The sequence below is a fragment of the Melanaphis sacchari genome, unplaced genomic scaffold, assembly GCF_002803265.2.
Source record: "Melanaphis sacchari strain LSU unplaced genomic scaffold, SCAv2.0 Contig43_pilon_pilon, whole genome shotgun sequence".
NCBI classification, from domain to species: domain Eukaryota; kingdom Metazoa; phylum Arthropoda; class Insecta; order Hemiptera; family Aphididae; genus Melanaphis; species Melanaphis sacchari.
In genome coordinates this window covers 2,536,693-2,550,723 of record NW_020271284.1, presented here as the reverse complement: position 1 = coordinate 2,550,723, position 14,031 = coordinate 2,536,693, and the positions used below count along the sequence as shown (strand labels likewise).

Here is a 14,031-nt window from a genome sequence, read left to right as displayed (position 1 = left end):
TTAGATGATTAAATATTCTAAATCCATGCTTGCATTAAAATACATGTAAATATTTATCATATTTATATTTTACACTGGGTACTAAATACAATTTTAGAAAGATTACAATTGATATGAAACGTTCATAAATAATTTTGAATTGGTCAGATTTGTTTAATAAGCTTTTAAACTAAAATAAGTATATATTTACTTTAGAATATTATTTTGTTGTTTTGCATTCATAATTTTATTTAATTAAACAAATGTATTCTCTTATTTTCAACTCATTATAATTTCTTAAGCAAGTAACACATTTTCAAATCAACATTTTAAAGTATTAATTTATACTTTATTTAACTTTCACCAATCTACATATTTACGGCAATACTCTAAACATTCTAAATGTTCATCTCTCGCAGCAGCTGTACAAGTAGAACAAGTCATAATACAACCATGTTTATGGGCATAGATAAGACATGATAAATGACCACCAGCTGCAGCTTTGGTGCACACATTTCTTCCCCATTCGCATCCAATTTTACGGCAATATCTTAAACATTCCAAGTTTCCATATTTTGCAGGAATAGCACAGGTTAATCTTCCTATTTGACATCCTAATTTATACAAGTATTTCATGCAATCCACGTTTCCTCCTTTTGCAGCCTTTTCCAAAATATTTAATCCCAATGGACATCCATGTTTTTGTGCATATACTAGACATTTAAAATGTCCTCCAAGTGCAGCATTATTTGATGTTTCTTCGTCCCATCTGCATCTATTTCTATGTGCATATTTTAAACATTTCAAATATCCACCATATGCTGCGGCCGCACATGTTTTCGGGGTTAAGACACTTCCGTTCTTGTGTGCATATTTTAAACAATCATAGTAACCACCAGCTGCAGCTTTAGTACATGTCTTTACTCCCCACGGACATCCAATTTCATGAGCATACTTTAAACATTGTAGAAAACCACTTTCCGCTGCAGCAGAGCATGCAAGTATTGATAATTTACATCCAGTTTCATATAAGTACTTCATACACTCTAACTGTCCACTTTTAGCAGCATGTCTTAAAACGTTATTGCCATATGGACATCCGTGCTCATGAGCATATTTTAAACAATCGAGATGTCCATTATTCGCAGCTCTTTTGCATGTTCTATAGTTCCACTGAAATCCATTTTCATGAGCAAATTTTAAACAGTCCATATGTCCAACTCTCGCAGCTTCAAAACATGCCACCTTTTCGCTTTCATGATACACATGGAGATTAACTGAGTGATTTGGATCATATGGCAAAAATGAGTTTGTTTTAATGCTATAAAATATTTGGCGACAACAGTTTTGTATGTCGACTTCTGGTGCATTCTTAATTCTGTTGTACTCTTTTCTTTTGATGTCAATACAAGCATAATACGCCAATTTACTTAATGTAAATATAGTACGCTTATCACTATCATTAGAAAAACATACACGGTCCTATATAAAACAAAAACACAGTATTAAATAAATAGAATTTTAAAATGATAAAATATAAATAGTATTAATTACTTTAGGGTTTTCACTACGCATACATGGACAACTGAGGACATCCATTTTAAATTTTTAGATGTATCCTGTAAAAATACAAAATGGAATATATGTACAATAGTATGTAATGGCCAATGATAATATTAATTACAATTTACTATAAAAATGATTAGTGATATATGCAAATTGAATTATGAAAAATATTTTTAAAAAAACCCTTAAAATAGGTACCTATGTGTAGAGAAAATAAATTATTATTTAATATAAAATTGGTTAAAACCAGAAAGTATAAATTATAAATATTTATACTTTAAAGATTTGAAAAATCATGGTTAATTGTTAAAACTATCCCAAAAAGCAAAATTTAAAGAACAATGTCTCAGGAATTAAATTTTTTATCAGACTAAATAACTTGACCACCAATTTTCCTTACCCACTGTTGAGTGGTGTCCATTAAGGGCAGTTTTAATTGTATTTAATTATTATAAGTAAAAAATAACATCCTATACAAACTTTAAAAACAGTAGTTAGTTTTTAGACATTAGACTAACGAGTAATATTGATTAATTTATAACTAAATATGTAACTATATATTTTAAAAGTATAATTTTAATTTAAAATAATGTAAGCACCTTGATGTGGCTTAAAAAAAAATTATTAACTATTATCCAATAAATATTTAAACTATGTACCTATTTAAGATTTTAAAATAATAATTTTTTTTTTTTTTTTGAGAATTTGCGAAGAGAGAGTCCTCTTAAAATCAGTAGTAAAAAACTTACAAACTTAAAACGAACCAGACGACAAGCATTAATGAGTAGAGGCAATGGGTCTGCAAACCACACCAAGTATCATCGACAGAATGGAACAATACGTCCACATAAATTTACTAGTGCGGACTAGAATAAATCGTTTGGCCAAGTGATCTTGCAACGAAATTAAACTCGATTTTTGAAATCACACGCGTTATAGTATAGTAATAACTAATAAGTGTTTGAGCCACGGACTGATCGGAATGTCAAGTCGATGAAATAAATGAGCTAAAGGCGAGTGGCTTGTTACAAATAACAGCCATAGTGTGAACAGGCAATGTTCGATTGAAAAACATTTGGAAAATCACACAAATTGTAAATAATAATAAGATGAGATGAGCCTGACGCGTCGGCGCCAACGGCGCTTGGATCGTCAGAACTTGGAACTTTGGAAATTCAAAATGAGAAGCCCGTCAGTCGATACTCGATAGTATCTGCCGTCTAGGAGCAATCCAAAATCCAACCAATCCGTATACCGACTGGCGACTACCAACTATCACAGAGTCACATGAAAAATTGATAACATAATTTTGTGATACCAATTATTTATTTTATTTACTTTTATCATGTTTCGTCATTCTACATTTCCTGTCAACACTCAACAGGCTATACACTACATAGACGATAGCGGTGCTTCAGTGCAGCCATGTCGTCCAGAAAATGACCTGAAACCATGAAGGGAGAAGTGCTAATGCGGTATCGCTATCAGCATTCAGCAGTGGCTGTTTCAGTGTTAATGTGATAACGAGAGTCTGCACTTCCGCGGTACGACGTTCGAACCATGGCCAAGTACATAGTGCAAATAATAATTATTGGCTCTCAGATTGTCGGTAAGGCACTGACCAAAGCTCTTAAACAGGAATACGCCGCAAGCCAGGAATCTGCTCGTAGGGCTGGCGGAGGACGTGCGGGAGCAGCTCACGCCGCTGCCAATGCCAAGGCCGGCATCACATTAGAGGAAGCCAAACAGATATTGAACGTCCAAGGTACGTGCCTTCATTTATGAGTTTGTGTTCATCTCACGACATCTGATGTTCTGTTTTAAAATGAATTTATCCAATTATGAATGATCAAAAAATCTTTACTCAGTCATTCTTCTCTTTGCTATTAGTACACAAACGAATTAGTAATAAGTAATATGTATAGTGTATTACCTCATACATCAAACAAAAAATATTTTCTCAGCTGTCTTTCTTGGCAAGCATTTAATCATGTTTGGCACAAAGAGATTTTAACAAACTTATCTTCCTGTCTATCTATTCCACTGTAGTAACTCCTGCTACTAAAACTATTTCTTGTTCTTTTGTACAGTTGTGTGCACAAGGTGTGTGGCTGTATATATTGATAACTACTGGTAGTAGTATATTTGATAGTTAGAGTAAGAAGCTACTTTACTTTTATACTTTGCCTAAACTCCATATAATAATCCTCCACTCCTCCCCCTTTGTTTAATAAAACGATCCCAATAAACAATACAGTCAAGTTTAAGAAATTCTTCTAATAAATTTTAAAAAAGTTATAGATTTCTTTTATTTAGTATTCAAAAATAAGTAGAGGATAAAAATTGGTTTTTAATGTTAGCTAGTTTAAATATTAAAACAGACTAGTGTGAAGGAGCCATCCAATGTTGGGACTTCATGTTATTAAATTAATATTAGTTAATTTTCTATTTATTATTTAAATTTCATTAGTCTTTAACAAAATAAAAAATCATCTATAATGTCTGTGGTATTACTGATGAGATTATTTTTTAATTTTAGGTAATTTACCTATAAATAATCTTAATGCCAACCTCATTTATATAAGTATCACCAAATAAATACATAAAAAAAAATCTGGGTTTTCTTGTAAACTTTATATAATAATAAACATATTTAATTTTTAAATGTGCAATCAATTTTTTACCACCAAGAAATTATTTATTCATATTTACATTTATTTTTTAGATTTGACACCAGATGAAATCCAAAAAAGATATGAATATTTATTCAGAATAAATGACAAATCACAAGGTGGTTCATTTTACCTACAGTCTAAAATATACAGAGCTAAAGAACGACTAGATAAAGAAATTACCAATAAAAGTAGTGAAAAAGCGTAAATAATATAGAATAGGTAATTAATATATTATTTTATGTGTTAATAAGCATGTATATTGTTATAATAAAATAAAAATAATTATTTTTTAATTTAGATATTTAGTCAATTGTATCAAAATATATAATAAACTGCAAAACTGAAAATGTTAAAGTGTTTTTTTATATTATATTTGCAAGATGGTGTACAAAAGCATTTGTTATTGCTGTAGATATTACAATTGAGAATGTATTTGTGGTATAATATTGAACCTGACTTGGTTTATAAAATGAAACCTTACAGTATTTGGTGTTAAAACCAAATCATCATATAAAAAACAGGTTTTACATTTTAGATTCATGGGGTAAATTTAGGAAAAATGGTTGATTGTTAAATTTAACAGAGCATGATAATTTTATGTTGAGGGGGACAAAAGTTAGCGTTGTAATTTGATCATAGCTTATATAAAAACAAATCATGTACCTAATCTAAGTACTGTGATATTAACTAGTTATTATTATGTTCTGAAATATTTTATTAAAAACTGTTAAAAGAATAATTTATTGCATTTTTGAAGTTAATAACAAACAGATGTTTACTCCAATATTTAAAGTGGATAAATAGATAAGAACAGTTATTTGTGGGTGACTAAAAGCTATTTTAATTTAGTTGAAACAATACATTAATTAGTTCTAAAACAAATGAGCATAGTATTTTTTGTGATCTGTGAAGTAAGTTATTGATTTAACATTATTTTTGTATTAAAGTGTAAATAAAGATATTATTTGTTTTAAACTTTTATTAAAAAAATGAATTTGCCAATTTTACTTAAACTATTGTTTCATATATTTAATTTTAATATAAACTTATTCGTTATTTGTATTAAGTACATTTTTTGTAAAGAAAGTAATAAAGATGTTTTTTTTTTTTTTTTAAATAAACGAAGAAAAATGTATTTAAATTGAATGTTTATATTATAATGTGATTTCTAAATAAAAACAATTATAAAAATTTAATATTTTAATGTGTAATTAATAATGATAAAAACCCTATGACGCCTTCTGGCTTTTCAGCATATCTTAAACTTAGATATGTGAACAATTGATTAAAAATAAAAAATTTATACGCTTAATAAAACATAAATGGTTAATATCATAATATAATGGGTTCATTTGAACTGTGAAGTGTGATGAATATTTATAGGTTTGGTATTAAATCTAAGGAATAGTAAGTTATTTGTCACAGCAAGTCTAAAATTATTTGATTATTTAATCTATACAAATAGCAAATATTTAATAGTTTAGTCTCCACAAAATTGTAAATATTTATCTAGTGACACATCTTTGATAATATTATAGTTAATTCAATTTTTATTTAATTATTATTATATAATGGGCACAAGGCCCAAAGGTGCAATTACATTTTACTTATAATTAGACACAATATTTGACAACAGAAATTAACATAACACATATGAAATATAACATAATTATAGACTAAACAAGGTAAGGTGTATGTTGGCCAAACGTATCATTCAATTAATTGGATTATTCTCACTATAATATGATGGAAAAGAATTACAAAAGGATTGTGATCTAGAAAAACAAGTGAAACTCTAAAGTTAACTTGGGAGATTAAAGGAGCATCAATATAACCATTAATTAACTTAATCAAAAATACTAGGTTTATTGAGATACCAAGGAAATCAGTCCAAGAGTTTATTAGAAGCAAGAAAGTAATTATGCAGAGTATGCTTTATTTTTAAAATATTGTTGGTAGATGATAAGAAATGCCTCAGAACACTAAATGTGAGGAGTCAGTTGCTGTATACCAATTCCATAGAATGGATGCATATTCTAATAAGGATCATATAAGGGAACAATACATTTTTAATGAGGTTAGCTTTAAGTTCTTCGACATGCGAATATGAAGTCTTGTATGCTCTATAGCAGACTGACTGACTCTATACGAGTATGAAAATTAAGATCTGAACAGAAAATTACACCCAGATCTTTTTGGGTTGACCAAATAAATATATGTATCATTAATTGAATATGTATTTACTATAGGTGAATGACTCCTAGTGAAAGACATGGACTTACATTTATCAATATTAAATTATAATCCAATAGAATTAAACTTTACTTGAGTATTAAATTCATCTTGTAAGAGTTTAACAGTCAGCAAACAAATAAATTTTTTTATCATCCGTAAATAAATTATAATGAAGACAATTAATATTTAATTTCATAAATATTTCATTAGGTTTATTAACTCAATCTTGTACTTAAATGTTTATTAAAATCAATTATTATAAATATGTAAGTACCTTTTTTTTGGGAGTGTATAATTTATATATTGTAGCCAAAAATATATGAGAAGGCAAACAAAAACCAAAAATTTAAGTAAATAATAATAGTCATAAATATGGACATTATTTAATGATATAATATTTTCTATTAAAAGTACAATTTTCTGTAATTTATACTTACGGCAGTAAAATCCATGTATAGATAGTTGATTAAAAAAAAAACAACTTCATCTTCAATTTAAAAAATATCATTAGTCTTGTTTTTATCTTGAATTGATGGAAGTCAATTGACTTTTTTGATAAGTTTATTATTTAAATAAATAGCTATAAGTTAAAGATAGTTCTAAGAACTTAACTACTTTACCTATTTAATTACCTCTTTTTTTTAACAAAAATGTATACCAAATTAGTGAAAATTTTAAGTTATTTCAAACACAGTCTAGTTTTATTTTTAATTTTAGAAAATTAAAATAATAAACTTTAGATTTAAATGAAAATTATAACCTACCAATATTTATTGTAGTTAAAGATAAATAACAAACCTCCATAACAAAATATTTCATTTAAAAAATAAGGATATATTAAGGCATAAAAAAAAGAAAAACATTTTAAATTCTCCAGTAGGTCAGAATATTGTATTAGAAAATAAAAACATTTACAAAAACAGGTTACTTCTTTCCTGCAGCAGCAGCAGCCTTTTCATCTTCACGTGCGTATGCAGCCAAAAGGTCTTTCCTATTTTGTAAAAATCTTGCTTCCTTACGTTTTTTAGCTTCCTTAACTTTTTGACGTCTAGCTTCAGCTTGATCACTAGAATATTAAATAGTTGTAAATGAAATAATTATAATACATGCTTACTAATTGATTAAACTTGAGTAATTATTACAACTATAACAATACCTCAACATCTTGGCACGAGCTTTCTCAGCCTTCTTTTTGTGAATGAATTCCATCAATACACGCTTGTTCTTGAATACATTACCCTTTGCCTTCATGTATAACTGATGGTAAAGATGATTATCAATTTTCTTTGCTTCACGATATTTCTTCAGCAATCGTCTTAATACTCGCATTCTTTTCACCCAAAGGTCCTATTGAAATAGATATAGTAAAAATAATTTTGAATTCCTAAAAATAAGAAATATAATCCATACTTTTTGAGGTGTTCGAGCATTAGCAGTACCCTTTCTTTTACCAAAACCACAATGGCGACCTTTTCTTCTAGCTTCAGCATTTTTACGTGCACGAGCCCTAGAGTGTACAGCTACTGGCTTTTTAATGATCAAACCATCCTTGATCAACTTACGAATATTTTGTCCTGAAATTTATTTAATAAACATTAATAAATTATACTTTATACTTAAATATGTAATATAATTTTGATTTAAATTACTGACTGGAATTGGTATTGGCAATTTCATTAATTTCATTTGGATCCAACCATACCTTCTTCTTACCGCATCGCATTACCGAAGCGGCAAGTCTTTTTTGAAGCTTTAACGAACTGAAAAATTAAAAACACAATTTAATATAGGTATAAGTACTACTGAGATAAAAAATAATGTATTTTATAAAATTTAATGATTAATATGTTGAAGGGGTTTAAGTTAAGACATACATAAAAAAGTAACAGAAAAATCAAATTCAAGCCAAGTTGAATGCACGATCATGGAGCAATATAAGATATAATTGTTTTAGAATATACGTCGTTATAGATTTCCACGCCTTTACTCTTTGAACAGGTGGTAATTTTTATTGGCGAGGGTTTTTATAAGAACAAAGTTGTCATCCGTAGATCAAAAATGTCGAACCTTTAAGCGGTAAGTTAATGGAGGGTTCAGTTTGATTCTTCAACACGCCGTAGCCGCAAACCATAATAGTACAGTTCGGGAATGATATATAATCGCAGATCTAAGGAAATGTTCTGGGGTATCAACAGTAGGAAAATGGATGTGGTATGAAAAGCATCGTCTCACACATGTGACACGGATCTACGGGTCGGCTACAGCGATCGATGAACAATACAAGTCATCTGATTATCATGAATAATGAATAATTTGTTATGGAAACATTAATAACGAACTTACCTCATTTTTCTGGATTGACCCTAGCACAACGCGAAACGACGTAAAAAAACGCCAATCAAGAAATCAGGAACAGAGACTTCGAATAGTCTCTCCTCGTTCACAAGTGAAAGAAGAACGATCTATGTATGTGTTTATAACCTCAAACAACATGGAGGAATGACACGAGCCAATGAGGATGATGTTCTGTGAGCAGCCGACACTCTCTTCCATGATACAACTATAGAATAGTTGTCACTATTGTGGATTTTTATTCTTTAACCTATCTTTTTAGAACGCCGCCGACCGCCGTACACTTTAAAATTCGTCAAGTTACGAATTTCGTCGTGTTTATATAATAATTAATTTCTACGATTTTCCACTGTCACCACACGTTTCGTGTCCTACAGACTTAAAAGTATGTTTTATTTATATTAATATTATATTTATTAATCACTCAATTTCGGCATTCGTTGTCATCGTCGTTCCGGATTGCGCGAAAGTCGTATCAGTCCGTTCTTCATCTTACATCTGTAGTTTTGTTGACGGGTCAGATACGAATATTACTCGTAAATGATGGTCGAGTTATCGACGTATTATTGTTAGGGTATGTTGTATGTGTGTCTGATTCATTGAATTCACTGGACACATTAAACAATTGGATTGTACAACACTCGTCTATTACTTGTGCCTTAAATGATTAGTTTTAAATGAGATATGTCACCACGATGATTGAAAAATGTGGATGTATATTCTACTGTCAGTTAGATGTATATTATAATCGTTGATCTTACATGATCTTAATGTTATTTGTTGGTAGGTTAACGCCTGTTTTGATGATGATGGTATTCCATAATTTTACTTTGGAAATGAATTATTCAGTCATATATTATTTAACACTTATTGGTACAACCTACCTATATTAATCTTAAATTAATAAGTAATATTTTTAGAATCCTATGTTCAATATTAAATGATTCACTTTAAATTAAACACATCTGTTGAAAGTGGTCTACTCGACGCCTAATGTATATCAGAGTAGTATTCACTTACCTACCTATTTTATTTAACTTTGTTAAAGATGTTTATATATATACATCCTTTAGATAATATAATAGCATATTTAGCAAATTTCTCCAATTGAATATTATCTGAAAGCAAATAAAAAAATTGTTTCATATTTAAAATATTATAATTTATGAATGTTCTTAATTGTTAATTATTATTATATTATAGAATGCGTTATGTGGCTGCATATCTGTTAGGTTCCTTGAGTGGAAAAGAACCATCTAGTGATGACATTGAAAAAATCCTAAGCTCTGTTGGTATTGAATCTGACTCTTCTAAAGTTAGTCTTATTCTCAAAGAGCTGAAAGGAAAGAATGTTGAAGAAGTTATTGAAAGTGGTAAATATTACTATGTTTTTTAATAATATATTAAAAATAAATTTACTATTTAGGAATCCAGAATTTATAAAATACACCTAGTCATATTATATTATATTTAGTTATACTTAATAATATATCTATAGTTAAGATAATTGAATAACTTTTATTGATTGTAATTTTATCCAAAAATTGATGGATACAGTAGCGGATAGGTTAGGTTAAGGAGGAGGGCAAATTTAATATTCACATGTTTTATAATTTATATTGTAATACTATGCATTCTATTTTATTTTATTTAGATTATTTTTTAATTATTATTTATTATTTTTAAATGTTATTAATAACTGATAGTAATTTTGTCGTAAACAATGACTTTTGAAATTTTAATTAATCATAATTTTTCATTTAAAATGTTAATTTTGAATTTTAATGTATTGTTTATACTAATAGTTTTTCTTACCATTTATAGGCAGATCCAAATTAGCTAGTGTACCTACTGGTGCTGCCGTAGCAGCAACTGCAGGAGCTGGAGCAGCAGCACCAGCAGCTTCTGAAGAAAAAGGTAACTAATTTTATATCAATTAAATTTGTTTTTTCACACATTACTAAACCCGCTTTATTTTTATTATTATAGCTGCCAAGAAAGAGGAAAAGAAAGAAGAATCCGATAATGAATCCGATGATGATATGGGCTTTGGACTGTTCAACTAAGATTAAGATGTAAGTGTTGAATCCGTACATTATTAATTCTATTAATTTAAACACAAATTAAAATAATGCTAACTCCAGTGAGTAATTGATAAATAACATTAATTTTTCTTATGGGTGTGCTAAAACAATTTCAATGAAAAATCAGGGAATGCTGAAGTCTCTTATATTTTTAGTTAGTCCACAACTAGTATAAATTATGAAAATGCTAATTACCACCAAGCCTTCCTCATCCCAATTTGTGTATTTGCTACTAAGCTTTAAAAATTAAATAAAAAATTAATACATTTTAATTTGTATCTAAAATGTTTTATATTTTAAGTAGTAAATATTTAATAGTTGGTTAATAATACAATTTTATTTTTCAGATTTTCTTGGACTTTTGTGTACTTCATAAACTGATGGTTCAATAAAATAAATGTTTTAATTTTTTATTCAAATGGTCTTCATAACCTAAATATCTTATCCGAATTTTCCTGTGTAATTGATTGGTAAAATTGTTCAAATTTTGTTTACATATAGTTGAATAATAAACTTAAAGGTAATTACAAATTTAAAATCTTTCAAAATCAGTTACTGAATTGTGTTCAACATATCAAAAAAATTATGAAATATACATTAAAAATAATATTAAATATACAAAAAACTTATTCTTAAATTCCAAAAAAAAATAAAAAAAAAAATACATCAGATGTTGTTAATAGATAAATAAAAAAAAATATGCATAAGAGCTGTTCATAATAACTGAAAATAAATTATAACTGGTTGGTATTTTGATATCTTGAACTAGAAATATTATTAAAAATATTTTTTCAATATTTTTTAAGTTATGTTAAATACCTTAGTTGATAATTTTGAGTTTTATATTCAATAATAATTAATTGAAATATATGGATTAAGAAAAAAAAAAATCAATTAAAAAAAAAATATGAAATGTGCATAATATGCATATAAAATCAATAAAATATGTACCTTTTTAGCTAAAATTGACAAAATAAGTAAAATTTTTAATTTTTTAACTGTCTATTGTACAGTTTAGTTTAGATTTCTAGCTTGGTCTGTTAAAAAACTGAGAGTATACAGAACAATATGCGATTCCTACAATTTCCATGCCCTAAATCTATATACTCATTCAGTGTAAGACTTAACCATCTGGCTGACCAAAATGTATTGAGTCAGCACATCTCCATTTTTATGGTCCCCACTGTGATTGATGATTTTCTGTGTACATGGTGACAGAACTGATACCAATGATTAAAGATTGTAGCAAATGATAAAACGCATAATGTTAGATAAGGGATTACACTTTGATCTACGCTTTCTGCATGTACAATCTTAACCAAGTGTCTTAGCGCATATTTGATGACTTGAAATTACAAGTCTTCGACTCTACTAACTAGATATAAAGTTAATTCAGAAAATAATTTTAAAAAAGCTATTACTGATTGGCTTTAAATTACAAAAATTAACTTTTGAAGTTATTCAACTTAAAAGATTATACAATTAATTTTATTAAAAAGTAATTGTATTTCTTTATTGTTTAAAGCTTTTAAATATTGATTGTTACTCTAACTTGTCATAAATGATATCTAAGAGATTAAACTAATAAGTATTTTTAACAAAAAAAAAACATTCTATTACAATTATTTAACATTCACATAGATTCACAATTTCTCAATAATTTATTTGTTTACCTAGTTGTTATGCTACGAAAAGCAGAAGTACAGTATTTAATGCCATATCAATGTATAGATTATTGAAAATAAATATGTGTAAAATTGTATTCATAAAAAATGAGTTGCTAAAATATTAGATCATCTTTGTTTTAACTTAAAGTGAAAATTATTTGTTAACAAACATTATTTTGTACTTCTACACATATTATATTAAATCATTGTAATTCATTATGACAATGTGATAATCTATTGGAATGTCTCTGAAAGTTAATTCTAAGCCGGGCATGCACTGAAGGAAAAATTGAATCGATTGGAACGTTTTGTTTTAAAAAGTTCAGAAAAAATTTCTTTCACACTGACAGGACAAAAAAATTTTGGATTAATTTTGTTTTTATACTCAAGTTGTCAAGATGATTTCTGGAAAAGTCAATGTTGTACTGCTTTTGTGGCAATTTTTAAAATGATTATGATGTAGGTACCTATTATAATATACCTAATTATTAATTATAATATGTATAACATTGAATACCTATACCTATATATTAAAAAATTATAAATCTATTAACACCAAAAAACTGTGTGTTAAGTTATATACTATTCATATAATAAATAATAATAAACTAGTCAACTAGTGACTTATTTTATGTATTTTGTTTGAAGAAGAAAAAAATAGAACAAGACGGAATGTCTGTTTTTGTCTTGTGTGTTACCTAATGCTGATTGATAAAGTATTAAGTGTGCACCCGCCCATCGATAACGACTTATTCACTTAATTTGAACATTAATATTAACAAAATACGAAAATATGGGTTTTATAATAATTAGGTAGGTATAGTAGGTGTCTGATGAAAAATGTAATGAGGTATTCAAAGTGTTAGTATTAATTAATGAATAATTAAAATTTACCTTCAGTGCCTCCATAAGTCATTAAGTCAACCATACGCTTTATATCAGTAAAACGTTCTCGTGATGAAGAGTTTGTGATACCTATTTAGGTAATAACAACTTTATAGGAGTTGCACATGTATACAATCATTATATTATCATACGAAAGTGTCCTCTATATTACTTATACTAGACTCGAACAACTGACTATAATCCCCAAGAATTTTTCAAAATAAGTAGAAACTACTTTTCCTTCAAAAAATAAATAAATAAATAAAGCGGAGCGGATTTTTTATCAAAACGAATTTCGTTTTAAAATTACAGCCCGATTTTATCTATCTATATTATTTTTCCACTATTACTAATAACAGTACTTATCGGTTATTACCACCTTATGCAAATTTTTCGATTTTTTTTTCGGAACTTACTTATGTAAACTATTTAAGAACAATATCGCAATCAGAATTTATCGTTTAGACTTAGTTTTGAAGTTATGGCCTTTGGAAGTTAACAACTTGGCGTTTTTATGCATTCATCCATCACTCTAATCTTCAGCGCCTATTAAAAATATTTATGTTTTATTTTTTAGTGTAAAATATG

General features: G+C 27.8%; 4 protein-coding genes across 5 annotated transcripts; 2 read left to right on the top strand and 2 right to left on the bottom strand.

Moving 5' to 3' along the window:
• Positions 1 to 262: 262 nt before the first annotated feature.
• Positions 263 to 2,812, bottom strand: LOC112597785. The gene is made up of 3 exons (XM_025343997.1): positions 2,295 to 2,812; positions 1,534 to 1,598; positions 263 to 1,461 (listed from the first exon to the last, which is right to left on the bottom strand). The coding sequence occupies exons 2-3, from the start codon at positions 1,576 to 1,578 to the stop codon at positions 340 to 342; spliced, it is 1,167 nt and encodes a 388-aa protein (XP_025199782.1). The 5' UTR covers positions 1,579 to 1,598; positions 2,295 to 2,812; the 3' UTR covers positions 263 to 339.
• Positions 2,813 to 3,020: 208 nt separating this feature from the next.
• LOC112597787 (mitochondrial import inner membrane translocase subunit Tim16-like) lies at positions 3,021 to 5,193 on the top strand. 2 transcript variants are annotated; one of them, XM_025343999.1, is made up of 3 exons: positions 3,021 to 3,310; positions 4,271 to 4,439; positions 4,519 to 5,193. In XM_025343999.1, the coding sequence occupies exons 1-2, from the start codon at positions 3,106 to 3,108 to the stop codon at positions 4,423 to 4,425; spliced, it is 360 nt and encodes a 119-aa protein (XP_025199784.1). In that variant the 5' UTR covers positions 3,021 to 3,105; the 3' UTR covers positions 4,426 to 4,439; positions 4,519 to 5,193. The 2 variants fall into 2 exon arrangements, with proteins under 2 accessions (XP_025199784.1, XP_025199783.1); XM_025343998.1 differs by lacking the exon at positions 4,519 to 5,193 and having other exon boundaries at positions 3,023 to 3,310; positions 4,271 to 4,493.
• Positions 5,194 to 7,331: 2,138 nt separating this feature from the next.
• LOC112597800 (60S ribosomal protein L19) lies at positions 7,332 to 8,909 on the bottom strand. Its single transcript, XM_025344018.1, has 5 exons — positions 8,799 to 8,909; positions 8,109 to 8,215; positions 7,866 to 8,029; positions 7,612 to 7,802; positions 7,332 to 7,521 (listed from the first exon to the last, which is right to left on the bottom strand). Exons 1-5 carry the CDS (start codon positions 8,801 to 8,803, stop codon positions 7,380 to 7,382), a joined length of 609 nt encoding a protein of 202 aa, XP_025199803.1. The 5' UTR covers positions 8,804 to 8,909; the 3' UTR covers positions 7,332 to 7,379.
• Positions 8,910 to 9,055: 146 nt separating this feature from the next.
• LOC112597801 (60S acidic ribosomal protein P2-like) lies at positions 9,056 to 11,306 on the top strand. The gene is made up of 5 exons (XM_025344019.1): positions 9,056 to 9,192; positions 10,011 to 10,180; positions 10,632 to 10,724; positions 10,797 to 10,882; positions 11,239 to 11,306. The coding sequence occupies exons 2-4, from the start codon at positions 10,012 to 10,014 to the stop codon at positions 10,871 to 10,873; spliced, it is 339 nt and encodes a 112-aa protein (XP_025199804.1). The 5' UTR covers positions 9,056 to 9,192; position 10,011; the 3' UTR covers positions 10,874 to 10,882; positions 11,239 to 11,306.
• Positions 11,307 to 14,031: the final 2,725 nt, after the last annotated feature.